This window comes from Strix aluco, chromosome 1 (genome assembly GCF_031877795.1).
Source record: "Strix aluco isolate bStrAlu1 chromosome 1, bStrAlu1.hap1, whole genome shotgun sequence".
Lineage (NCBI taxonomy): Eukaryota > Metazoa > Chordata > Aves > Strigiformes > Strigidae > Strix > Strix aluco.
The window spans coordinates 76,636,808-76,662,146 of NC_133931.1; the positions used below are offsets into that span (position 1 = coordinate 76,636,808).

Consider the following 25,339-nt stretch of genomic DNA (forward strand, 5'->3'; position numbering starts at 1 on the left):
TGACATGGAATATCCCTTTGGCTATTTCGGGTCAGCTGTCCCGGCTGTGCTCCCTCACAAGCTTCTGGTGCACCTGCTCGCTGGCAGAGCGTGGGAAGCTGAAAAATCCTTAACTTAGGATAAGCGCGACTTAGCAACAATTAAAACATCAGTGTGTTTTCAACATTATTGTCATACTGAATCCAAAATACAGTGCTGTACCAGCTACCAGGAAGAAAATTAACTCTGCCCTAGCCAAAACCAGGACAGCTTCTAAGATACTTATTTTTCTAAAACCTTCGAGGAGAATTCATGCACAAAGAAAATTTGATTTGCCTTTTGACCCTTCCATTACGACACCAACCTCGTTTTCCAATTTTAATTTGAAAATTTTGCGTATTAAACAGTCACACCAGGGCATTGACCGGGAATAGACATTTCTACTATTATTTGACCCACCTCTGGCAACTGCCTGTAGGATATGTCAATGTGGCACACTTCAAAATCATTGCAGAATGTACAGTTTCTTCAGTATCATTGCAACGAGGACCTCTAACATGGGTGCCCTCCCTTCTCCCTGTCTTTCAGCACTGGCAAATCCCCCTGGGCAGGAGGTTCCGCTCCCTGAAGCTCTGGTTCGTGCTGAGGATGTATGGGGTCACGGGACTGCAGGAGCACATCCGCAAGGTGACTGGAATTTGCTTTCTTGGGTAACCTGTGGTGGGATGGCAAGGGAAAATGAGCTGTCTACCTGTCTACTTTCCATGACTTCTGTACCCATCAGAAAGCACAGGCAACAGCTTTTAGACAACTCAGTTCAAGAGGGGTGCTGCTCGTTTGCCCCATGTGCTGTCACAATTTCATATCATGGCAGGATCAAAACTGTCATCCATTTTGTGTTAATCTTTAGGGAAGAGAAATCTAGGAATCTACAGTGTGGGACCATAGTTCCTTTTCAAATTAAGCCAGAGCACACCCATAGTTTTATTGCAGAAAGACATGTTTATTCATTACTTCTTTATTTTATTAATGTGGATGCATTGAGAGCATGTTTAGATTTTGATTAAGGGATACAGTGACTTATTGTGCATGTATACCTCTGCTGCTTCTTTGTTTCCTGTTTAAAATACTTTAAAAAAAAAAAAAAGTGTACAATTTACAGTTTGGTAACATTGTTATGAATAAGTACTAAGTTTATTCTTGATGTAAAAAGAAGGGGTTTCTTTATCACTAAAACCCACATCTGGCACCAGTCTAAATTATAGATATACTTCCTCTGTAGCAGTAAAGTCAAATTCAAGCATACCTTTTGTCTTGATGAAGTTTAGGGAAACTTCTAGTGAGGGGAAATCCATGAGTTGGCTCTAAATATTTACAAAAATATCCATTAGCTAAGGGTCTGGTCTAGTATACCAAACTCCCTGCAGACACACATTCCTTTCTATTGTGGTACTAAACAGATTAATTCCTAAGAAAGGCTTTTCTCCACTGTTGTGAAATCACTGCATGAGGAAGTCCCTTTCGATTTGGAAAGGTTCTGGGATGGAGAGTACCCTCTTTGTTTCTCATTTTTATCACATATAATTTTCAACTGACTGTACAAATATCTCTACAAATAGAAATATGAGGCTTTCAGAAATAAATTTAGACAACGGTGGCAATTCTGATGCTCTGTCATCCTTGTGGCAATCTGATACATATCCTTCTGATGAAAAATTGATACATGATTTGTTACCACTTTACTAGGCTACCATTACAGTTTCTGGTGGGATTCTCTCTCACATTAGATTTCTGGAGACTGCAATTATTTCAATATGATGCCAAGTTTTTAAGTAGGGCTGGGAAAATAAAGGGTTGGAAGCCTCATATCAATTGCACAGCCTTTTATCAGGCCGGTTTCCACAGGTCAGTATTTACATTCAACAAGTTCCCTTCTTCCCTGTCTCCCAGACATTTCCCTGAATGACCAGCCAAAAAGTGCTTGTCTTTCTGTAATCATAGCTGAGGACCAGGTTTTTATATTTTCTGTGACAATACAGTTCAAGAAAGCTAAGCAAATCAATCTTTTCTTAAAGATAACTGAATGCAAAGTAAAGCCCTAATATGTTTCCTTATTCGTAAAGGTAATTCAGACAGCTAGATTCCCAAAGGCTCGTTGAATTGAGTATGTATGTTTAATATTTCACTAAGGACTAAATTGCTCCCCAGAGAAAAATAAGTTATGACCTTATGTTTGCAACTTTGAAAGGGCAAGAGGGATAATTAAGTGCAGAATTTGGCTCACTGTATACATCTGTCAAACTGGAACCGTTAAGTTAGTTTCTCCTTGCCACCTGCCTCCCCCAGAAGAATTCTGATTAAATGCAGTGGGTTCCAAAGCAGCTTTAAAAAAAAAGTCACCTCTATCTCTAGCAATCTCTGTGGAACTTAAATTTCAAGAAATAATTGCATTTCATTTGCTCCCTGCTCTAGCAGAATTTAAGATACCTTTTGTGAGTTTGCAGACATGTTGGTAAAGTTACATCAGTAGCTGCAAAATAACAATTATAAACGTGTTTCATATCTTGCACATTTTCCTCTCTTCTCAGGAATTATTGTGGGTTCCAAATATATTGTGATGACTTTTCTTTTGGTAGCATAGTAATGAGGTATGTAAACCAGCCTGATACTGGTTTGTATTTTCAAACCTATAGACAAGTTTCCAAATGAAAATGAATTTGGAATTTAACTTCACTTTAAAATTGCTTGGCCTTGAAAAGTTGCTTTCTTTTGAACATGTAGCATCTTACCAATAACAGCTTTTATCTTCCCATTGCTGGCAAAGGCAGTCCTGGAAGAGAATAGCTGGTACTGTATCTTGTGTACTTGGAACTTTTAGCTGGGTTTTAAGGGAACACCTGTAGTTGCCAGAATTATTTCTGAACCTGCATTTATTATAGTGGGTGATAGAGTGGACATAGGTAGAATAAGAAGAGACCTAGGAACCGTGGCAGAAACAGGTATTTCAACCTTCCAGTGGAGAGCAGAGTGGATGGAGCTGGGGAAGCGGGAAGAAGCACTCTCTCTCTGTTGTGTTGTTAAGGAGTTGCCTCAGGGAAAGCGCCACAGAGTCAGGCGGAAGAGCAGAGGTTTGAAACAGCTCCTTGGACTTGAACCTGGGGAAGGAGATGCCTACATTTGGGATGTAGCATGCACTCATACACCACATAGTTTTCATAACGTCAGCATATCTGTGTGTAGGGCATGTCATTCTTGTTCATGCTATACAACAGCAGCTAAGGCATGCCTGTTCAGGTTCAGGGATGGGCCTTATTGAGAGATTTGGGACCTAGGGTTTCAATTCCTTTCTGAGTTTATAAAAATCCCAATATAGATGCTGTGATCACCTAGGGAAAAAAAAGACACTTCAGCTCCTAAGTCATAGAAGACTGTAGGAAGATTTATCCAGTGTTTATAGACTTCTAGTTAAGCTTCTTCTACGCAGCCAGGTATTACTTACACAGTGATTTGAGATTTTCAGTAGTAATGAGCTTCTGACATGATACAGAGGGAAAAAAACACTGCATATCCTTAAGAAGCCACCCTATTTGCTGTGTGATCAGCAAGCTTCTATATGGAAGACCAAAGATATCTATCAACTATCTCTTCACAAACTTTTTTTTTCCCTGGATGTAAACTGCCCCCAAAACCTATTTGTCTCTCCTTTTTTTTTTTCTTTTTTTTTTTTTCTCTTTTATTAGTATGTTTTAAGAAAAAGATGTTTCTTATGTTTGCAACCTTAAGGTCTGCATTAAAATGACTAGATAACCAATGCATCCTGGGATTTGCTTGTACTGAGGAAGGCATTTAGGAACTAAAATATTCCTGGTAGATGAGAATGTGTGACTTGCAGTAACCTTTTTTGTTTTCTAAACCTTCCAGTTATGTACTCTTTTCCCATACAACATGTAATATTAACCTATTGCAAAGTATAGGTTTTAAAGCAGTGGTAAATGGGAGGACAGTCATCTCTGGTGGATGTGGGGAGAGAAAATTAAAAATTTTGGAGGTAAGTCCCAAAGCCTCAGAGGAGATGTACAAAGAGGGCAAACCCAACAACAGTAACAGTCTTCTGGACTGATTCCAAACACTGAGAGTCAGTATAAATGTGAAACCCAAATGGCCCGTTTGTAAATGGCCCATTTGCAAACTGCTTGACTATCTATTACTCCTTTGTTGTTTAAGTCCTCTCAAAGAGCTCAGAAGTCATTCCAGAAATTTAGCAGTTGATGTTTTTGTATGTGATCCCGATGAACTTTCTGACTCAGATGAATCCTCCATAGGACCAGAAGAAATCAGTGTACCGGGTCCTTCTTTCTTTGCGGAGGATAACTAATTCCATTAAAAATCAACAGCAGAGACTTAAGAAACTGCAGCTGTACAGAACAGCAATGCCAGAGATAGCATTTCAACTGGGGAGTGTCACAGTCCAAGTGGCTGTTGAGAAGACTCTTTTGACAGCATTTTCCTTCGGAGTGTAGTGGGATGTGAGCTAAGGCAGGCAGAGAGGTGAAATCTATAGGAGGAAAAGTATGAAGTGATCAAGGCTAGGCGGTATGATCTTCAAGGTCCTTTCCAACCTAGATGATTCTGTGTGTGCTTACTTGTGTATACACATTAATGTGGGCTGATGCTTCAGAGAAGCTCCCTTCAATCAAAAACTATTTTAGTTCTTGAAGGCTCTGCCCAAAAATCAAAATTCAGTTTAAACACCTCAGTGCAGAAGCATTTATACTTATATTGACACATATACATACACAAATACAGCTTGTTTTAAATAGGGACCACATCTTAATGCCTCACAAGTTTTCTGCTCCCATTAGTGATGATGTAAGACATGTCCCTTAATCCTGAATTGTTACCGTAAATTCGGTCTCAACCCCTTAGTTTGAAGTTTTAGAAGGCAGACATTCTTTATTGCAGCGCTGGATGCATGGGGGATCACTCCAGCTAACGTGCATACCGAAAGACAAGGACACACTTATTATATACAATAAAAGAAATGAATATTCATGTAATTTCCAGGAAGTACACACCTATTTCCAGAGAATCTAATGCATATGTTAATACATTGTGCAAACGTACTAAAATTTGGGGAAGGGTGAGGGGCTTCCACAGGTGTCTGCTGGTTTATCTGTCCTGTCTGGGATGTACCCATCAAAGTTGCAAAAATTATGTCCTTGGGCCCGTTTTTATCTGAGGCCCCTTACAGCAATTAGCACCAACTGCATGCAGACATCAGCTAGCAGGGATCAGAATAACTAAATGAATTGGATCCCTTTCTTGTTTCCCTTCTCACTGCAGAAGAGCAATGGTTATTTACCTGAGATAGATAGTGATACACAAAAATTCCTTACAAGCTTCTTTTCTTCAGTTTGCTAAATTTCACTGTGAAGAGAAGGGCTGGTACTCTGTTCCTATATACCAAAACTTTCCAGGCCACTAATGCAGTGATTCCACTTTGGGAACCCACATGATAAAGGGATTTTCCAAATGATATTGCTAGAAACAGTATGTGAGTTGGTTTGTGTACGTCCACTTTTTTGTTAAATTATAGAACAGCATTAAATAAAATAATTTTTAAAGGTTAAATAATATTTGAATGCCAAGTCTAAGTTATCGTTAATGTTAAGCTAATGGTGCTAGGGACAGGAGGACACAGCATGACACAAAATCAAAAGCATTTTGAGGGTTAAAATATCCATAGATCAGGCTTGATATGTACATATTCAGCAGAAAACTGAGAACTAACTGCCTGTCAGTTTTCACCGCTCCTTTCCTATCGTTAGTTTCAGTGCCCAGAGTTCTCCAGACAGGACTTTATTTTTACAGTTTACCTTCCTGTCTTGAAAAGTTGAAGCACTAAAACCACATGTGTCCTCCTGTGAGCTAGTGCTATGCTCACATCCAGAGTATGGGTACAGCTCTTGGACTCACAGAGGCAGGTGTGATACCTAAAAGCCCTTCGGTTCTACAGAGTTTCAACTTCCAGGCTTAATAATGTTTAACTTATTGGGTTTAATTATGTTTGGTTGCAACAACCTTTGTAAAAGCAATTCAGGATAATAGCTTATAGTTCAAAGGTGCAGGGCCTTCGGTAAATGTGTTAAGCAGAGCTATTACAGGTGAAAAGGTCAGTTAAATCTCCACTTTCCTTTCCAGTTCTGTATAATCTAAAACCCTTGGTGCCCCCCAGTGGTTTCACAAATTATTGCTGCTTGTTAAGACGAGGTGGATAAAAGTACTTTCATCCAGACATGAATACAAAATACTTCCAGAATTTTGATTTGTGTTTTACAGAATATTCTCTATTTTTCTTGTTTTCATTTCTTTCAAATTCCTGAAAATTCCTTTAGTGCAAAAAGTGGACATAAATACCTGCTATAAAATGCACAGCATGCGTCCGGAGTTTTCTTTACAAACTACTTGCAGTAAGCCAAATCTTAATTTTTTTTTTTATTCAGTTCTTACGCAGGTAAATTTTGATTAAATTTAGTTAGTGATTACATTCAGCTGAACAGTTGTGAAATTCTTATCTCATCGAACATGATTTTTTTTATGGCTTTGATTTCCAAGATGTAGTATATGCAGTGTGAAATTTTGCAGAGCTGTGTAAAAGACATCCGTTTGGTTAAGGCTATAGAACATGAGGACAGGAGGAAACAGTAAAAGATCATTACAGCACGTATGCATATTTCACATCTGTTTTCCATGCTCTTATGCATACAAGTATCTGTATGTATAGTATACATAGACTTCTGGTCAATTTTCATAGCTTGAACTCCTGCTGTTTATATTAGCAGAACATTCAAATGCCCTGGAAAGGATTGGGCATTTTATTGGTCTCATTCTTGACTCAAAGAGCTTTCAGTCTAATTTTAGAGGAAGATGATAAATGGATGTAACAAAGAGCAGAGAGGAAGTGGTAACAACAGTAAGACTGGCTGGTTGCATAGGGTGCCAGTATGCCCAATATGAAGGTTTTGAAGCAATGTTTTGATTCAATATAAACAATGTTTTTCTATTTTAAGAAAGAAACAAACATCAGAAAGCTATGATTAAGATTGCAAAATGTGTTGTTGTTTTGTTTTATTTTGTTTTTTCTGTTCTGTAATTTCTGTTTTGTCTTGTTCTTGCCCTTTTGGAAAAAGCTGCTGTGAGATGAAACATTCCACACTGAACCCTGGCCCAAAGTGAAATGTTTCATTTTTGTTTGATATCTGTCCTTGAACTTGCAAAAAAGCAAAGTGCAAAAGCAGGAAAAGACATGAGCTTAGTTGTTTATTTTTGTAAACTTATTTGCGATCGTAAATATATAAAAGCTAAGGAACTTTTAAACATCATTGTAGATGTTGCTGATAATTTTTGGTATAGACTGGCTATTGCATGAAGACAAACTAATTCTAATAGATGGTTGCTGTTGTCGTCTTTTTTTTTTTTTTTTTTTTAGGATAGTGAGCACTAAACTGATGATAGCCAGTGAGAGAGGGACTGGATAAGGTACTGCAGGTACCTGATGAGGATATGGGTTCTTTTTTTCCAAGTGCTTTTGAATGCATTTTCTGTTTGGAAGAAAGCAAAACATGGTATGAGAATGCATCACTCACTGATGTTAAGACTTCCCAGCTGGTTGTTAGTATGCTTGTTGGTATCTTTCCTATTTGTTTGATTTTGGAGGAGCACTGGCTTCAGAATGCTCCTGTGCTCCAAAATAATTGCTCTGGCTTGATGTCCAATGTCACTTTTGTCCCCAGTAACTTCTGAACATGTTGGCTCAGATTTGCTATCCATTTTCTTGATTCTGCTGCCATCACCTTTCTTTTCAACTGAATCTCAGCACCCAGGTCAGGAGAGTCAGCAAGTTCTCCCCTTCTTCACAGTTGCTGTCATGTTAAGTGAACTATTCTGAAGAGTGTATCTTTCCAGCTTACTTTGCACCGGAATTGCGATCATTTTCTCTATTTATATCTGTGCATCTCCCCCTCTCCCTATAATAACTTTTGGACTCTTTAGCCATTCCCAGCCAAAACTGACAGTGGTAGAAAACCTAAAGAAGAATTATTACAATTATTTACTATTAATATGGTATCATATAAAAGTGTGACAAAATGTTTCATTAAGAAACAGGCTAGTACTGCCTAAGATAGTCTGAGCTACTAATATAGTAATGGCTCAGTATGGTCTCTGGAAGTCATAAACGGGATATAAGTTAACATAAACAGATGGCGATATGTGAATATTATCACATATCAGAGGAGAGAACAGAGAGAAGCAATTAAGGATGGAAGCAATTTAGCACATTTTTTCTCTTGATGGATCAAATTTATACAATGTAGATACTATCTTTCTCTTCTCAGCACGTCAGGCTGTCACATCAATTTGAACATTTAGTCCTTCAGGATGAAAGATTTGAGATCTGTGCTGAGGTTGTCTTGGGACTAGTCTGTTTTCGACTGAAGGTAAGGCAGCTAAGACCGCCTATTTCTTCTGTCGTGTTTTATAGCAATACAATAACCTGCAATTGAATATAGTTTTTGTAGTTAATGTAGTTATGTAGTTAAGTAGTTATGTAGTTAATTATTTTTTAAGAAAAGTAAAGGGAGTTTATGGAGATCAAAGCAGATTAAAGAAAAAAGCTTAAGACAATTTTGTTAAAAATTAATCAAATGCTTAAGAGAAATTCAAGCATATTAGGGTATGGAGATATAGAGTCAAGGCAAACAAATGGTCTACCTAACCATACAAAAGGACCGTGATATTCTATGCTTGATGGACTTTGATGAAGATGGTTGTTTTAATATATTTTCCCAGACATTTGTATATGATGGGTGAGTGTATGTGACTGTATTACATATTTCTTGTCAATTTTATATGTGTGCATATTTAATATCCAATTATATATATATATATATGACTACCATTAGATGAAGATTAGAGTAGTAAACACTTTTTTGTTGTTTTCTTTAAAGAATACAATTTAATTTATAAAATCCTACAGTCAGACCGGACAAATAGGAGCAAGATACAAGTAAGAACAGGTTGCGTGGGAGGCCAGCTTCCCAACTGCCCTTGGCCCTGGTCTGCTTTTTTTTGCTGAACATGATCCTTTCACCCCTGTTGGCCTTCCGTTCCCCAAGATCTCTGTAAGTGCCAAGTTTATTGACATAGAGACCTTGCCCAACAGAAGCTAGAAAACTCACTCTGCTCTCAGAGCATAAGAGCTGCAGTAGTTGGGAGGCTTACTTGTTTAATCAGACATTAAAAGGGGGTCAATGTCTTATTTTAGGTAAAGAACTCATTTAATAGAAGAGCTTGCAACCAAAGCCTCTGTAAGAGAGTGGATTGTGACACTGAATCTGACCACCGAGCAATAATAATAACAGCACTGGCGTTTTCTAGTTCACGATACCTAAATGAGCTTTTAGCTTTTCTGGAGGCTCACAAGCACATCTTGGCTCCTTCTAGGTAGTGTGGTATTGCTACTTTTCACAAATTCTTTTCTCAGTCCTTCAGTTGCCCCAGTTACCTGAGTTTGATGCAGTTGGCTGAAGGAGCTAACAAATCTTTAACAATAAGGTAATGGTGAATTCATCTGGAATAGGAAAATGGGTTTGTTTGAACTTATGTTGTTTAAAATAAAAGAAAAAAAAGATCTGTTGCTATGGGATCAGACAGATTACAGAACATGGAGTTTTTCCATTAAGTGGAAACATTAATACAATTTCTTTCCTAACAAGAACTTTTAAAAGATTTTGAAGAATAGGTTCTGTGGCTTTTATTTCTCAATAGCAAGATGTTGGTTGTAGTCTGCTCTGTCACACGGAACAAGCAAACACTAGTTTTGCAGATCCAGAGACAGCTGTTAGTCAGTGCTCTACTTTTACTTTAAAGAAACAGTCCTGGTGAAATAGAGCATAGCAACACAGGAATTGTCACTTTTGATCAGAGCAGTAGTTCATCTACCTCTATTCTCCTGTCCCTGATGATCCAGAGGAAGAAATCAGGTCTACAGGGAAAGGCAGTTTTACAATAGAAGGTAAATATTGGACATGTAGCTAGGAAACTTTTGGACAAGTTGTAGAATAAAGGCGTGATTCTTCTGAAAACCATTGTTGAAACAGCAGTCTTTTCATCGCTCGCCTTCCCGGTCCAAAAAAGAAAACAAAACTAACAAGCTTTTAAATGAAGAGTGTTTTATAGTTATTTTTGCAGCTTTATTTGCATTTTAAATCACTCTTTCAAAAATCTTCGATTTCTGCAATTCATATTAAAATGCATCTTAGAAGTAGAATACTTGTAACTTTTATGTAATTACAGTAGGACTAAGGGACAGGGGACTTGAACTGTAATGCTGCACAGCTGTAAAAGTATGAAATATTTTTCCTTTGTTCTTGAGAAATCCTTTTTTATTTTTTTGCTTAGCTGTAACTTAATTTTTTGCCTTTCACACTGTTGAGCGTGTGCCTTTCATATTGTAACTATTTCATCAAATGTGTCATGCCAAAGGGTTAATTTTTGGCCTCCTTGTCATATCTGCAGATGAATACAAGTCAAGCTAGTCATTTCTCAAAGGGGGTGAGAATACTGTCTTATTGAAGCTGACAGACTCAATCAGAGCTGGCTTCTCAAAGCTCTGGGAGAGGATTAGTCACTACTGACTTCAATTTGATGTGACACCCGAGTGTCACAGCAGCCCCTGGGTGCAGCTGTGAGAGTAGAACAGAAGAAAGACATATAAATCTTTCTCCTTCCTCCCCTCACCCCTGCCAAGGGCATTAACTTAACATCATATAACCACTTGTATTGCCTAGAAGTTAGTGCTGTGCATTTCATATTAAAGGCAAGGATCATCATTTTAATGATGGATTACCTTTGATAAGAAAGCAGTATGTCATTGTTACCAGTGACCGACCTGTAATGGGTAGGGACTTGCAAAACACCAAAGTTGGTCCTTTTCTTAGTTAGGAGCGTTCGAGTTGCATAAATATCTCCTAGAAGACTAAGGCTAAGCCATGAATTTCAGGCTGTCATCCAAATTCCCTAACAACTTGTGCTAAGTCAGCACAAGGCTTTGACTTAGGTTCAGCTCTAACTCTAATATGATCTAAAACCATGAGAATAATACGTTTATCCTCAGTGCCAATGGGAAACTGTGTCTCCCTCATGCTTTGTTTTATATGCAAAAAGGCTAAACAGGCAAGTCACAACTGCGCAGATTTGAGAGAACATGTTTTCTGATATGTTTTCAAGAAGACTTGTGCCGCTACAGTAAGAAAACCACTGCTGAATAGACAGATTTGTCCATTTGTGACTGTTTTACCACAGTCAGTGTTCTCCATAAGGGAGATCTGCGGTGAAAGCACAGATGCTCCTTGCATCTCTTGCAATTCTGTGTTAGCAGCAGTGTAATAGAAAGAGTAAGGGCTGTACAATAGCTATTTCCCCAAAGGATAAAATTATAGCCCTTAAGATCAACATAGTATATCCTAAGCTATTACAGCCAACTGTCCAGCAAGGCTGAAGCCATCTCTCTCTCTGCTGATATAGAAGTTAGAGAGACGGGTTCCTTTAATTTGTGCAACAAAGACTGTCAAAGATAGGCAGCTAGCACTTCATCCTGTGTTGCTAAATCAGACAAAAATCCCAAGTTTTTGGGATCCCTTCTTTCATTGTTTTCATTTAAAGTGATTTACTACTGTTTTTGAAAATCTGGTTACATCTTTTGTTTTATTCTCAAATGCTGACGGACATAAACTAGGAAAATCATTGATTCAACATTAGCTGAACTTGCAAAAGAACCAGTCCTCCTCTGTGCAGTCCTATTTCTTTTGAGATTTGATATTAAGAGCGTACAGCTGCTCTAAGGGAAATCCTCACATTCACTGTTTGAGCACAAGGGGAATGAAGTATACTAGAAGGAGATAAAATTCAATACTGCATGTGAGTCCCTCTGACCTTCTGCAAGATATTTAACATTTATATCTGTTTCCCAGAATGCAGAATTTTGTTTACTTCCAGTGGGAGGGTCAGTTTACCACGTTTCTAAAATCCGCCCCAAAAAACCCACTCTGTAGGTTTCTTGTGGCAGACACTTCCTATAGAACTTGAGGCAAATACTTTTTTAGGGTTTCTGCTGATAGTATGAAACGTACTTACTCCAGGGATACATTACCTTAACTATTTCATAATTAAGGGTAAGATTTCCATCTTCATGTTCAAAAGACTTTTTCACAGAAGCCATGCTTAAGACTGGAAGGTTTGTTTTACAAATGTTAGTATAGTTCATTGCAAAGCTTCCTCCCACGTTTGTTTGATTAGATCTAAGAAAAGTGTAATGAAATGGATGCAATAATGAATAGCTCACGACCTTAGGTCACAAAAAAGCAGTCAGCTATCACAAATGCCCCAGTGTGAACACTGCTTCTAAACCCCAGTTAATCCATAAATCTCTTTGTGGCTGAGAAATTATCTCTTGCGCCATCATCTTTTTGTAATCCTTTGATGGCAAAGCACTGAGAGATGAGAAAGTGGCTGCGTGTTACTGGTGGTACTTGGGCTTGACTGTTTGGTGGGATTTACATATTCCAAACTTGCTTCTGAAATTCATCACCATATCCATTGAATTACAATGATTTCAGGGCTCAAATGAACTAAATAAGGCGCTTCTTAAAAGCATAAATGAAGCCAAGAAGATTCATCTGGTCCCGTGCCACCTGCGAGAGACGTTTGTGCTACGTTTTGCTATTTGTTCCCGCACAGTGGAATCCACCCACATCAAGTTTGCCTGGCAGCACATCTCACAGCTGGCAACTGCTCTTCTGAAAACATGGGAGCAAAACCACCACCAGCAGTTACAGCAGTGATGTAGCAGTGGGGAGGAGGTAATTAACTGGCTTTCTCTGTGTTGCCAAGTTTTATTTTAGGGGCAGGTGGGAAAGTCAAATTACGAAGGAAAAAAATGCAAAACCTGTTGTTATATAGCCCAGCTGCAGTAGCAAAGTCCTTGCCAGCAAGTTGTGTTGTAACCTTAGTCATTACTTCTCTGTACTGTAGTTTCATCTTGCCTTTTTCCAGGATGCACATAGCCATGGGGGCTCCAGCTGTCATTTCTTACCAGTTTGTAATCAAAATGGAAGGGTTAGTGCTCCCTCCGTCGTCCCCATTAACCCCTAGCACACCTACTCCTTTCTTCATAGATGAAACCATGAAACCATGAGGTGTTACAACCAAGTAATTTAACGTTACTGTGACTTCAGAAAGAATCCAAGTTGGGGGTAGTTCAGTAACCTGGTTATAACACTGTTTGGGTCCTGTCTAAACAGGTACACACAGATGTTGCGGTCATTTGGGGCACTGTCATGTCATGACACGCTTGCTGCAGTAATTCTGTGAATGAAGTTAGGACTTCAGGACTTACACAGCCAGAGCAGGGGTGAATGAGCACTAGATGAACACTAACCATCCTTGTGGCAGGTTCTCTACTTTCTCCAAAAGAGCTTGCTTTTAAAACAGCCATTTTGTCAAATCTCGGCAAATAGGTTATGCTGGCCATTGGTTTTCACTTTGATCATTCATAATGAGGCCTCTTAAAAGCTCCTTCTTAAGAGTTTTGTCAAAAGCCATGAGCTACCTGGTATTCTATATTTTTAACCAAGTTGTTATAAGCAGTGATTACTTGAAAATAATCTGTAAACTATGTTCTGTGAAAGAGAGTTGTGATTTCTTTTTATGGCTACCATTCTGCTTACTTCATTGTGTAATAAATCTTTGACACAATATGCTAAGAAATGTGATGGCAAAAATGTTACTCTCTGTTTCTGAAATTAGCTAACAAACAAGATAACAAATTACAATAAAAATAAAAATTAATAAAACTAGCCCCCAAAATAAGATGTGGTGCCCCCATCAGTGGTTTTCTTCTGTTAACAGTGATGCATGGAATACAAAAATATTGGAAAACAATTAACCTTCAGAGTAAGTCAAATAATGTGTACTTGACACAAATCATTGATATGTCATCCTCTTGAAGGCAGGTACAGTCAAGAGGTGAAATCAAAGTCAGAAACACTATCTGACTTTAATAGTGCTTCTGCCATTTTGAAAACACAAATTCCAGAAAGTTACTTCTGTGTAAATAAGAACAAATTAAATAGCTACTCCAAGAAAAGTAATCTGTAGGATTCATTTCTACATTTGCATTTGTTTTAATCTTTTACTGCTCATACTAACTTCTAAAGCATCTAGAACAACTTGCACAATTATTCAGCTTTCTTCCTCCATCCCTTGCAAGTATACTTCCCACATTTGGGAAGTGGCGGGCAGACCACGAATCATGCACTGGGACAGTTAATTTGGCACACAGTCTGCTCCCGCCCACTGTCTTTCCAGGAGGGATTAAAGCTGACTATGGACTAGGCAGATTTTTCTGGTGATTCTTCATCACCTCACTGCTGAGGTGCAAACTGGGGAAGGATTAGTCCTAATGTGTGTGCAAGTGGTACATAAGAGATGTGCATGAATCCTGACACTTAGGAAAAATTGACCAAGCTCTGCATTTCCAGCAGGTCAAGCTATGTGACTAGGGGAAGCGATGGCGTACCGCCCTTCTGTAAGGCTGTGTCATCCACCCAGATGGAAAAGCTCATTACTATTTCTTTAAGGAATTGATTTCACAGATGAAGCAAGGGATGACAAATTAATCTGGCAAAAACAAGTAATATTCAAGCAGGTGACTGAGGCATTCCACAAAACTCTACTCTCAGCTCCAGTATCAGAAATTTTGATAGCATCATTCTTTTCAGTAGAACCAATATGAAATTAAGCTTTTCTGTAGTAGCACAATGCAATAGATTGGTAGACTGAAGAGAGTGGAAAACACTGGCAGTTATTTCCTTTCCCTGTTACTAGTTTTTTTTAAAAACATTATTCAGTTCTCATGACTTGGGAAACAGTGTTCATCCATAGCACATATAGAATCATAGACTGGTTGGGGTTGGAAGAGACCTTAAAAATCATCTAGTTCCAACCCTCCTGCCATGGGCAGGGACACCTTCTACTGGATCAGGTTTCTCAAAGCCCAGTCCTGGCCTTGAACACTTCCAGGGAGGGAGCATGGTCCACACTGATACAATTTTACAGCTTTTACATTATGGAAACTAGAATCTAGGAGCCAGAGAAGAATTACACCTTCTCTATGAGACAGACCAGTATTTTGCATGTGAAATACATAACCGGGTCTGTCCAGGAAAAAAAAAAAAGAGATCAGATTCTGATCAAAGCTATCATGGAGTAAATCCAGGATAATTCCACTGAAATGAAACGGAGTTGCTTGGGGCTTATGTGACTATAATTGAAATTAGAATCTAACTAATAAGTATTGGAAAAAAATACATAAGGTGAAGGAAACACTAGACTGAACATAAGAGGATTTTGGTGGAAATCCTCTCCATGGAAACCAGAGCAGAGGTGGATGATGCACGCCTGTGTGAGCCTCAAACGGCTGTACAACAGGGACACAGGCAGGATGCACATCCAAACCCAGGAGAGGTGAAATATTCCCAGCAGCTCAGAATTAGACATAGGTCCCTCTAGGCATTTGTGGAAAAATGCTGCCAAAACTGACATTCAGTTAAACATTTTTCAGCATATGGGTATCAGTTTTAGAAAAGGCTGTTGTCCGGATACCAAAACTCCTTTTGGCAAAGAATTTAGATAAAGGTTAATTTAAAATATTATATATGCAGTAGAAGTTAATTTATTTTTGTTTTTAAAGAAGTGACATAAGTAAATCTTCTAATAAACAGCAGTGACAAGACCCAAGGAATTATATTTCCCCATGGCCAGCCAAATACAGAAATCTGAAGTTCACAGTTCTAGTTCTTCTGAAATTCTGGGATGATTTGAATAAGTAATTGGTGAAGGCCTTCTTAGTATTCAGTATCTCATACCCTCATGGTACCCCACATGGTAATTCCTTCATCGACTGTTAATGTTAGGTCATCTGAAAATGAAATCTGGGCTATGTAATCAACTCAAGAACAAAAGTGTTGGACATTTTGAAAGAAGAACGTAACTGCTGTTTCTGTTCTGTAGCTTTGCAACGTATGTGTCAGTGAGAAATACTGTATTTATGCACAGTTAATATGTGAACCTGGATTTATTGTGCCTTGTGTGCAAAAGCTAATACAATCTGTGCCAATTAATGCTGTTTGATGTTAAAAATAATTAAAACATCTCAGAATTGTACTTTAGTAGAATATCCACATCTCAAGGGAGACAGTGCAGCTACTAGAGAAGGAGGGAAAACAGTAACTTTTCAGTAACCATACTTTTTTTTTAAACTGGTGGAGTGCTAGTACGATATTTACATTCTTAATAATAATGACAGATTATATTTTATTACTAGTGGTAAAATACTGAAAAGATATGTATTTATGAAAGTATCGCTAATATATTTATACGCTGAACTACATTATAATTATTAAATTTCTAACTTCCTCTTGCCTTTCTATATAAGATTCTGCTCATGGTGGTTGTTTTGTTGTTGTCTCCTGTAAGGATACCATATTTGATGAGTGGTATCACATTGCAGTTGCCTTACAACAGCAGTCTAAACCTTGAGACATCCATGAACTTGAATTGCTCAAAGACAGGAGCAAATGAGAAATAAAACTGAGAACCCTGAAGACCAGGGTGGTGGGGACAGATTAAATAACCATCGATGGATAATACCTACATAGCATACATAGAGTCTGTATGACCTAAATGGAAAAATAACCAGAGGTTTAGTGCTATTTTATTATAATTTGTGAACTGTTGAGTTTCTTCAAAATCTGTATCCAAAGCCTACTAAACAGACATGTGAGTTGTAATTGGCAGCATTAATAAATGGAAACAAAACTGTGACTATTGTTTGTCTTTGCTCTTAACCAAGCTTTTCCCATTTTATTCGTGCCAGATGTGCTGTAAGAGGTCCAGCTTCCCCACTCAGGTCACGTCAGTGCCCTGATTTTCACCATTGGTGACTTTTTCTCAATGTGTTCTTTGAACAAATTACTTTGCAAATGCGAGTTCCTGCAAGAAGTTTCCTCCTCAGCGACATGAGTCTGAAAAACGCTTGGCTACAACCAGGGTCAATGCCAACCCTTCCGTAAAGTTCTGCACAGTCCCGCAGCTGGATCTGCCACTGGAGCCAGCTGCCCAGCTTCGGCTTTGGTTTGCAGCTCATGCGCCATCAGGTGGGACGAGGCAGCGGCCCATTTCATTAGCTCTGCCTGGCTGCAGCCTGTGTTCCCGAGGGGAGCTTGCAGCTGCAGGCTCCTTCCCTCCCTGCCCCTGTGCAACCCAAGGGAAATAAGGCAGGCACGCCTTGGTGGAAATTTGATGGCAGCAGTGTTACAAACTATAAATGTTAGCCCAATTTGGTCTTAGATAATAGCTTGCACAGTAGCGCAGACAGTTTGATATGCTGTCTGCACTAATGGTATAACAAGCTTGATGTATAACAAAAACCTGACAGTAACTGTAAGAAATGTTTCTCACGGGAAATTAAATGTTCACCCACACAGAAGTGACTATGTTAATACCAGAGGGATAACTGCAGCGTACTGCGCTAATTTGCATCTAGGTTGATGTGCTAATTTGAACGTGGATTGGTGTGATCCAGCTAGGGACTCCACGACCAGTTCATAGGATACATCCGCCTGGGCCACCATCTTTTGCCCTGTAAGGCATCATGTTATTCATCTCGTCCCTCTGCCAGAGGGTGCTGCTACTGCTGCTGAGAGCTTTGGGAGAGCTCTTCTCCCAAACAGGCCTCTTCATCAGCTCTTGTTCCCGAGGATGTTAGCATCAGCTTCTGACACTGCCACGGTGGCTGTGGTACCCTTGTGGCCTGTGCCAGTGGGAGAGGTGAAATAGGTGGCCACGGTGGTCAGGTGCTGCATGCGCAGAAGTTGCGGCTGCCCATCACGACCACCCGAACCACCCAGTGAGCCAGGGCTTGCGCTCGGGCACATCTCCTGTGGAACTTGTCTCCCGTGGAGCTGCCTCCGCACACAGGGTGGTCACTGAGGGGAGAGCCCGGGACTCCCCTGGCCTGGCCTCCTCCAAACCTAACGAAGGGCACCCGGAGGGCCTTCCAGCTGAACGGAGGGGAGCGATCGGCAGGCAACTGGGCTCTGCCAATGGAGGGTGGCCGCCTGCCATCTTGGGCAGCCATCGAGTATGACGCAGAAGGAGCCACAGCACTTCTGCTTCTGCGGTCACCGAACGTGCGTGCCCCACAGGAACACTTCACCTCATGTGTCCATTTTCTGCTGCAATTGAAAGTAGCCTGGATAGGCGATAAACGCCATAAACCCTTAAATTCTCTCGCCTCTTCCTTCTTGACTGCTGTAACTTTCAGCAGAAGAACCCGGCCTTTAGCACAACAGTTTCTCCGGCCGTGCGCAGGCGGGCCCGGGTGCGAGCGCCCTTCTGGGCCAGCAGCGGTAGCCAACGGCCAGCACCAGCCCAGGGCTCGCGGCAGCCATCGGGGGCGGGGCCGGCGCCTGCGGGGCGTGGCGCGACACGCGCGCACCGCCCCGCGCGTCGCGGACGGGGCGGGGCCGGCCCACCTCCCAGGGCACGGATCCCGCGTCTATTGGAGGTCGTACGCCTGAGGCGCAGCCAATAGGGAGCAGGAGGGCCCGCGTGCGGGCCTGGCCCCCTCGCCCCCCCAGAGCCCCGGTAGGCCCGAGGGGATGACGTCGGCGCAGCGAACCCTCCCCCCTCCCTCTCGGCCCTCTCTTCCGATCTCTGATTGGCTGCGCCTCCCAGAGCCCCGTTATCCGATTGGTGGGCGGGAGCGGGGCGGGGCTCGGGGCTGAGGGGGCGCGGGATCCGCGGCGGCGGCGGCCGTGGCTGGTGGGTTTGTGCGTGCGCGCCCGCGGTGGCGGGCGGGAGAAGCAAGTGGGGGGGGGTGGGGGCTGCGCGGCAGCAGCGCTGCGGGACCCCCTCTGCCCCCGCCCGCCCTCCCCGCTCTCCCTCCGCCGCAGGCGCCGGGCCGCGGCCGGGGGAGGCGGTTGGCGGCCGTTGCGCCCCCTCCCCTCAGGCGCGAGGCCCCTCGCCGCGCTCCCGCGGCTGAGCCCGCACGGGCGGGCCCGCCCAGCCCGGCCGGTTTCGAGGTGTGTGGGGGTGGGGGTGTGTGTCCCTTCGCCCCGGTGAGGAGGGACGAAGGCCGCTGGGGAATCTCCCCTCCCCCGGCGTGCTGAGGGGGGTGACCTGCTGAAGCTGTGCCGGTGGGGGCTCCGGGGCTGAGGGGCCCTGGCTTTTTGCCGGCTGGACGGTATCGGCCTATGCCTGCCCCGGTGCGGCGGAGGGCTCAGCCTTGCCTGGGCAGCTGGCGTGCTCCCCTTCTGCTTTTCCTGCCTACGGGCGAGCAGGCTTCCCCCTTGGTTGGAATGGGTGTGTATGCTCATGTAGGAGTGTAATGATCCAGCACGTGGCTTGTCAGGTAGTTACTTGCCGCTTTGTTTGCTGAGGCTGGAACTTGCATGTCAGCAATTAATTACTGTCAGCGCTTTGATAAACCCGCAACATTAGACACTTGTTTGGAAGTATGGTGTCCGCAAAATCTGGGAATAGTTTTGGATGTTGAACGACTGACTGTCCATGTACGCATTTGGCTATCTCTTGGGGAAAAATAGTAAGACTACGAGGACAACTAATAGGAATTAGATTAGGGAGAGAATATGATATTAGAAGATACTTAAGAAAAATCAACCTGAAATTTTAAACTAGCTGTCGTTGTTCACTTGTTACGGCCTTCCCTGAATGCTGTGAAGATGATTACTAAATCTTTAGGAAGTGGTGGCAAACTTGAGCTTTTCTGTTCTCGATGTAAATCTGTGGAAATACTTCATGGAAGCAAATGCCTGCTACTAAATGTTCTCTGAACTTAGCTTCTATGTTTCATAAGGTGTTTTTGATTCAACAGTTAGAAAAAAGTTATGTTCACAGTAACAGTTATTTAGTGTATTGTTTAGAGAAAAGAAATAAAAGGCCGTGGCCTTCTGTCTCCTGTTCACCTGTCGCTCAGCTGCAGATGGATTATGGTGGGAATTTGCACCTTATTTGGTAGGTGCAAGTTCACAGTTATTTTTCAGAGGAAGTGTTAGCTGGCTTCTCATGTAAAGGCACTAAATTTACAGGTAAAAGATATTTTGACTTTTCTAAACTACAAAGTTGGGCTGAAGTCTGAAAAAATCCAAAGCTAAATAATTTATCTTGCTATTCATTGTGTGTGTAACCCATAACTGTGCTCTGTTGCCTAATGCTGATGCAAGACTTTTTGAAAGTAAATAGAGGAAACCCCCCCACACCCCAGATTCCATCAGCTCTGTCTCCCTGGTCTTGCATGTACATTACACCTGTACCTTGATCGGCACTTGTACATCGTCTGTAGCCCATTCAGAAGAAGATTGCAAGTTGACACATACTCTGTTGGAAGAGGTGCAGAGTATATGGACCTCCACTTTAACAGGGTTTGTTTTAAGTATTATCTGGCCAGAATATCCTGGTAGATACTGAAGCTAAAAAAACCTAGAATTTGATGTATTTAGGTCCTGTCATATATTAGACCTATGTCCCTTACGGACAAATAAGATCGAAAATACTGTGTGTTCAGAGCTTCCTGCAAACCCTGTTGAGGCAGCGGTAGATTTCTTGTCATTCTGCTTGTGCCTGTGTCTTCTGAAATCATGAATTCTTGACATTACCAGAAATATCTCTGCACATGATACATTGCAGAGAAAGACGTCTTTGAACACACATCATAAACACGAGCATATCTTTTCAAGTCTAGCAAAATGCTCCTTCCTAGCCAAATGTCATCTTTGCTATTTCTTTAAGTAAAAATCGCTAAAGGAATTTAAATTCTGCTTTCTAAAACTGAGAAACAAGCTCCTGTGTGTTTAAAGCAATGTTTTTTTCTCATTTCTCAAATGTAAAATGGGGACATTTTAGTACGTTCTGAATGGAATAAATAGTTGTGAACATTTGCTATGAATCTGTAAATATTTTCTTAATCTGAAAGTTTACTACATTCAGGCTTATTCACTCCACTTTTACCTTCCCTCAGAGACTTTGCATATAGTTTTATTTATTAGTTTAATTGTTTCATTTTTATTACCATCATTGTAATAAATGTCATCATTCTGACAGTGATGTGTAATCTGTCCTCCTCTGCACTGTGCCTCGTATTCTATCAAACAGAGTGAAGACACTGGTGATTTCATTTAACAAAGCCAATTTTTGTTTGGCCATCTGTTACCATTCTTTGCAGTCTACTTCCCTCCCCAGGAGACCTCTGGTTAGAAGCAAACGCTCTTTTTTTTTTTTTTTTTTTTTTTTTTTTCTTTTCTTTCTTTGAACAAGGAAGAAAAGCGAACCTCTGTCTAAATGGCTTTACACCACAAAGCTGGTTGTTTTTTGAGAATGGTAAAGTGTCCAGCCTGGCTAAGTAGCTTACAAGACCTACTGTGCTATTTCTCTCAATTAAAATAATGTATGTTCTCATGCATATGTATTTAGGAAAGGGGGAAAGCAACCAAAGGATATAGCTGTGAAATGCATTTTATAACAGCAGGTATTTTATGTATGTTTCAGTGTCAGTGATGGAAACCCCCACCCACAGCACCGTGCACCTGAGCGACTGGCAGAAAAGTTACTTTGCTATTACCTCTGGCACCTGCACACCCGGACAGAAGGCAGACGAATACCGTGCCAAAATCCTGCATATTCAGTATGCATGGGCAAACTCCGAGATCTCTCAGGTCTGTGCTGCCAACCTGTTTAAAAAATACGCAGAGAAATACTCTGCAATTATTGACTCTGACAACATAGAGACTGGCTTGAATAACTACGCTGAAAACATTTTGACTTTGGCAAAGTGTCAGCAAAATGACAGTGACAAGTGGCAATCTGCCTTGACAACAGATAATGTACTTGATTTAAAGTGTGTGCAGGAGAGGATGCAGGCTGGCAAAAATTTCCAGAGCTCTCAGATGGCACCAGCAGCTGCCTGTGTAGTAGCTGATAAAGGGGTCAGTTCCTCCACCGCTCCAGGTCTTCCTAAACTCAGTATCCTCAGCAGTGCTGGAGAGACTGAGCTCTGTGCTGGCTCAGCAAAATGTGCAAGTCGGGGACCAGATCTCCTTGAGCATCCGTCATCCTCAAAGTCTCTTCAAAGCAGCGTGCCTCCTGTGACCAAAACTCCGTATACGCTTCCTGCCTCTTCGGCCTCCTTAAACGAACAGGGTCATACAGGTTTCCAGGCAACTCCGCTATTTGGAAGTAAAGAAGCAACAAGTAGTAGTTCTCTGAAAGCGTCAGGTAACTGTCGTGATGGACAACATTTGTCTTCTTCCAATCAGTCCGCTGTACCTGCATGGTCCACAAGTTCTGGAAAAAGAAAAGCGTTTTATGGTCTGGCTGATGAAGGCAGCATGGTGATTCCTAGCCTTGCTGCATGCCAAGCTTCCACTAGTGCAGAAACCAGTAGTTCTTCAGGGTATAGAAGCAGAAATGAAGAGAGCAGCGTTCCCGGTTTTAGAACTGCAAAAGAACAGCTGTGGGTGGATCAGCAAAAGAAATCTCAAAACCTGCCCCAGCGTGCACCAGTGTCGTCACATGGAGGTGTGAAAAAATCACTGGGTGCAGGCAGATCTCGGGGTCCGTTTGGCAAGTTTGTTCCTCCAGTTTCAAAACAAGACGGAAATGAAAACGGGGGAGCACAGAGTAAACCTCATGCAAGAGGACCAACAGATCCATCGCTGCCTGTAGATGAACGACTGAAGAACATAGAACCAAAAATGGTTGAACTCATCATGCATGAGATCATGGACCACGGGCCTCCTGTCAACTGGGATGACATTGCCGGAGTTGAGTTTGCTAAAGCTACTATAAAAGAAATAGTCGTCTGGCCTATGCTGAGGCCAGACATCTTCACTGGGTTGCGTGGTCCTCCTAAAGGAATTCTTCTCTTTGGCCCCCCTGGGACTGGCAAGACTCTTATAGGCAAGTGCATCGCCTGCCAGTCTGGAGCCACTTTTTTTAGCATCAGCGCCTCTTCTCTGACTTCCAAATGGGTCGGTGAGGGGGAAAAGATGGTCCGTGCACTGTTCGCTGTGGCACGGTGTCAACAGCCAGCAGTGATCTTCATTGATGAAATTGATTCCCTGTTGTCTCAGCGTGGAGATGGGGAGCACGAGTCATCGAGAAGAATCAAAACTGAATTTCTGGTCCAGTTAGATGGGGCAACAACCTCCTCTGAAGATCGTATTCTGGTGGTTGGAGCAACAAATCGACCCCAAGAGATCGATGAAGCTGCGCGAAGGAGACTAGTGAAGAGACTGTACATTCCTCTCCCAGAAGCCTCAGCTAGGAAGCAGATTGTTACCCGCCTCATGTCAAAGGAGCACTGCTCTCTAAACGAAGAGGAAATCGACCTCATAGTTAAGAAATCGAATGGATTTTCTGGGGCAGACATGACCCAGCTCTGCCGAGAAGCTTCGCTGGGCCCTATCCGCAGTCTTCAGTCCACGGACATTGCAACCATCATGCCAGAGCAAGTCCGGCCTATTGCTTTCCTGGACTTCGAGAGCGCCTTCAGGACCGTGCGGCCCAGCGTCTCCTCGAAGGACCTGGAGCTGTATGAAACCTGGAACCAGACGTTTGGCTGCGGCAGATAATTGCATCCTAACTGTTTTGCAGAAACGTCTCTTTAGCACTGTCACGTAGTAAACCCACGATAATTTAGAGTGTCTGCACTTCTTTTTGTTTCTGTCTTCGAAAAAAGTCTTCTTAACGTTATGCAGGCAGATGTTTGGGCCCTGGCCTGAGGTTTCGCCAACTGAAAAGTCCGTGAGAAACTGCAGGTCACCATACGAGAAACTGCCCAACACAAGTAACGGAGTGAGAAGCTGACAAAAATCAGATAGCTGCTGTGAAAGATGGATGAATTTCACTGGTGTTTAAGGGGAAGGTGGTCAAACCGTGCATAAAATTGAAGGGACTGTTGGGGGGAATTTTGCAAGGCTCACTGTGCTGTATCAGTAACACTGTGCAAGGTGGGGGGGACCCAGGTAATGTTACCAGAAATACCAATTTTGGGCAGGGATGTAGCAAAACTGGGACTGATGGGAAAAAGTAGTCAGGGGCGCATTGTTTGGGAGACGGGAGCAGAGGGCCTAAAGGGTCAGGGTGGACATGGGAAGAACATGCATGGAAAAATCGAAGGGGGATAAAGGGATGGTCTCATGTAAGCAGTGCTCTTGTCTGACTGAGCCCTGTGCCTCATCGCTGCAGTCTGTCCCAGTTTCTTATTAAATCTTTTTTCTGATGATTTTCTGCAAACCTTGCTTTCTGCGCTGCATCTGCGCGTGTGGATGTGTGTTCTCCAGAGGTCTGAGCACCTGCCACGGGGGAAGAGGCCATGGCTCACAGGGGCTGTCGGGGTCTGCGGGCAGGCTGGCCGGTGCCTTTATATGCAGGTGCTGTGGGGATGCTGGCGTGCATGTGAACCTCACTAATGCACCTCCCCAGCAGACTTCGAGCTGGCGAGTAGGAGGGTGCCAGTGGCGGGAAAGAGCACAGGTAGAAGCCAGCGGCAGGGCTCGGGGGCTCAGGGTCTGGGCACAGGTATTAGCTGAGCATAAATCCCACAGCGGTACCTGAAGGCTCCGTGCGTGCGGTGTCCTGGCGCAGCTGGAGAGTGTGGGTGACAGCGGGTCTCGCTGGTGAGCTTCAGCCCCGCCCGGCTGGAGATGGGGGGCGTGGTGGGGCTCTATTGTTGGATTTATGGGAGCACCCTGACTGTGTATGTACGTGCTGGTAGAGGCACTGCTCGCTCTGCGGCCTTGTCCGGGTCTGGGTGTATCCACTGGTTTGGATTAGGGGCTCGGCCTCACTCCTGGCTGGAGCCACAAGCAAAACCAGCGGCAGCTGCATCCCTCAAACCAAGATGGGAGAAGCCTTAGGCTGAGAGTGCTCCGCATCGGGCTCTGGTGGCCGGGAAGGAGAAATGCCACGTCCCAGCGTCACCTGGGTTCCACTGCTCCTTAAAAAATCTTCATGCAACAATGGTAAAGTTCCGAGCTAGCTTGTGTTTGGTGCTCTTACCTAAGGTCTGAATGAAATGCACAGCTTTTTGTTCACATAACCTGTCCTCACCCGCTGGCCAGACAGAGCTGCCCCTGAATGGAAAAAAAAAATTAAAAGCTTTCCTTTGGATTCTCTGGTTAGTGTGGCTGAGCTGGCTGCTGTGGTGTCCGTGCTTTAT

At 42.4% G+C, this 25,339-nt stretch overlaps 2 protein-coding genes across 2 annotated transcripts in view; both read left to right on the top strand.

Annotated features, from left to right (window-relative positions):
- The window catches only part of DDC (dopa decarboxylase), a 60,848-nt gene extending 43,925 nt beyond the window's left edge, over positions 1–16,923 (top strand). Inside the window, exons 12-14 of the mRNA XM_074825426.1 lie at positions 568–666; positions 8,376–8,477; positions 12,657–16,923. Of these exons, the coding sequence (XP_074681527.1) occupies positions 568–666; positions 8,376–8,477; positions 12,657–12,881 (426 nt within the window). The 3' untranslated portion in view covers positions 12,882–16,923. The remainder of the gene's footprint in view (positions 1–567; positions 667–8,375; positions 8,478–12,656) is intronic.
- Positions 16,924–18,875: 1,952 nt separating this feature from the next.
- On the top strand, positions 18,876–24,403 carry FIGNL1 (fidgetin like 1). The gene is made up of 2 exons (XM_074825415.1): positions 18,876–18,924; positions 21,667–24,403. The coding sequence occupies exon 2, from the start codon at positions 21,675–21,677 to the stop codon at positions 23,748–23,750; it is 2,076 nt and encodes a 691-aa protein (XP_074681516.1). The 5' UTR covers positions 18,876–18,924; positions 21,667–21,674; the 3' UTR covers positions 23,751–24,403.
- The last annotated feature ends 936 nt before the right edge of the window (positions 24,404–25,339 follow it).

Excerpts from the sequence above, each read along its gene's own strand:
- FIGNL1 (XM_074825415.1), top strand. The coding sequence starts at position 21,675 with ATGGAAACCCCCACCCACAGCACCGTGCACCTGAGCGACTGGCAGAAA.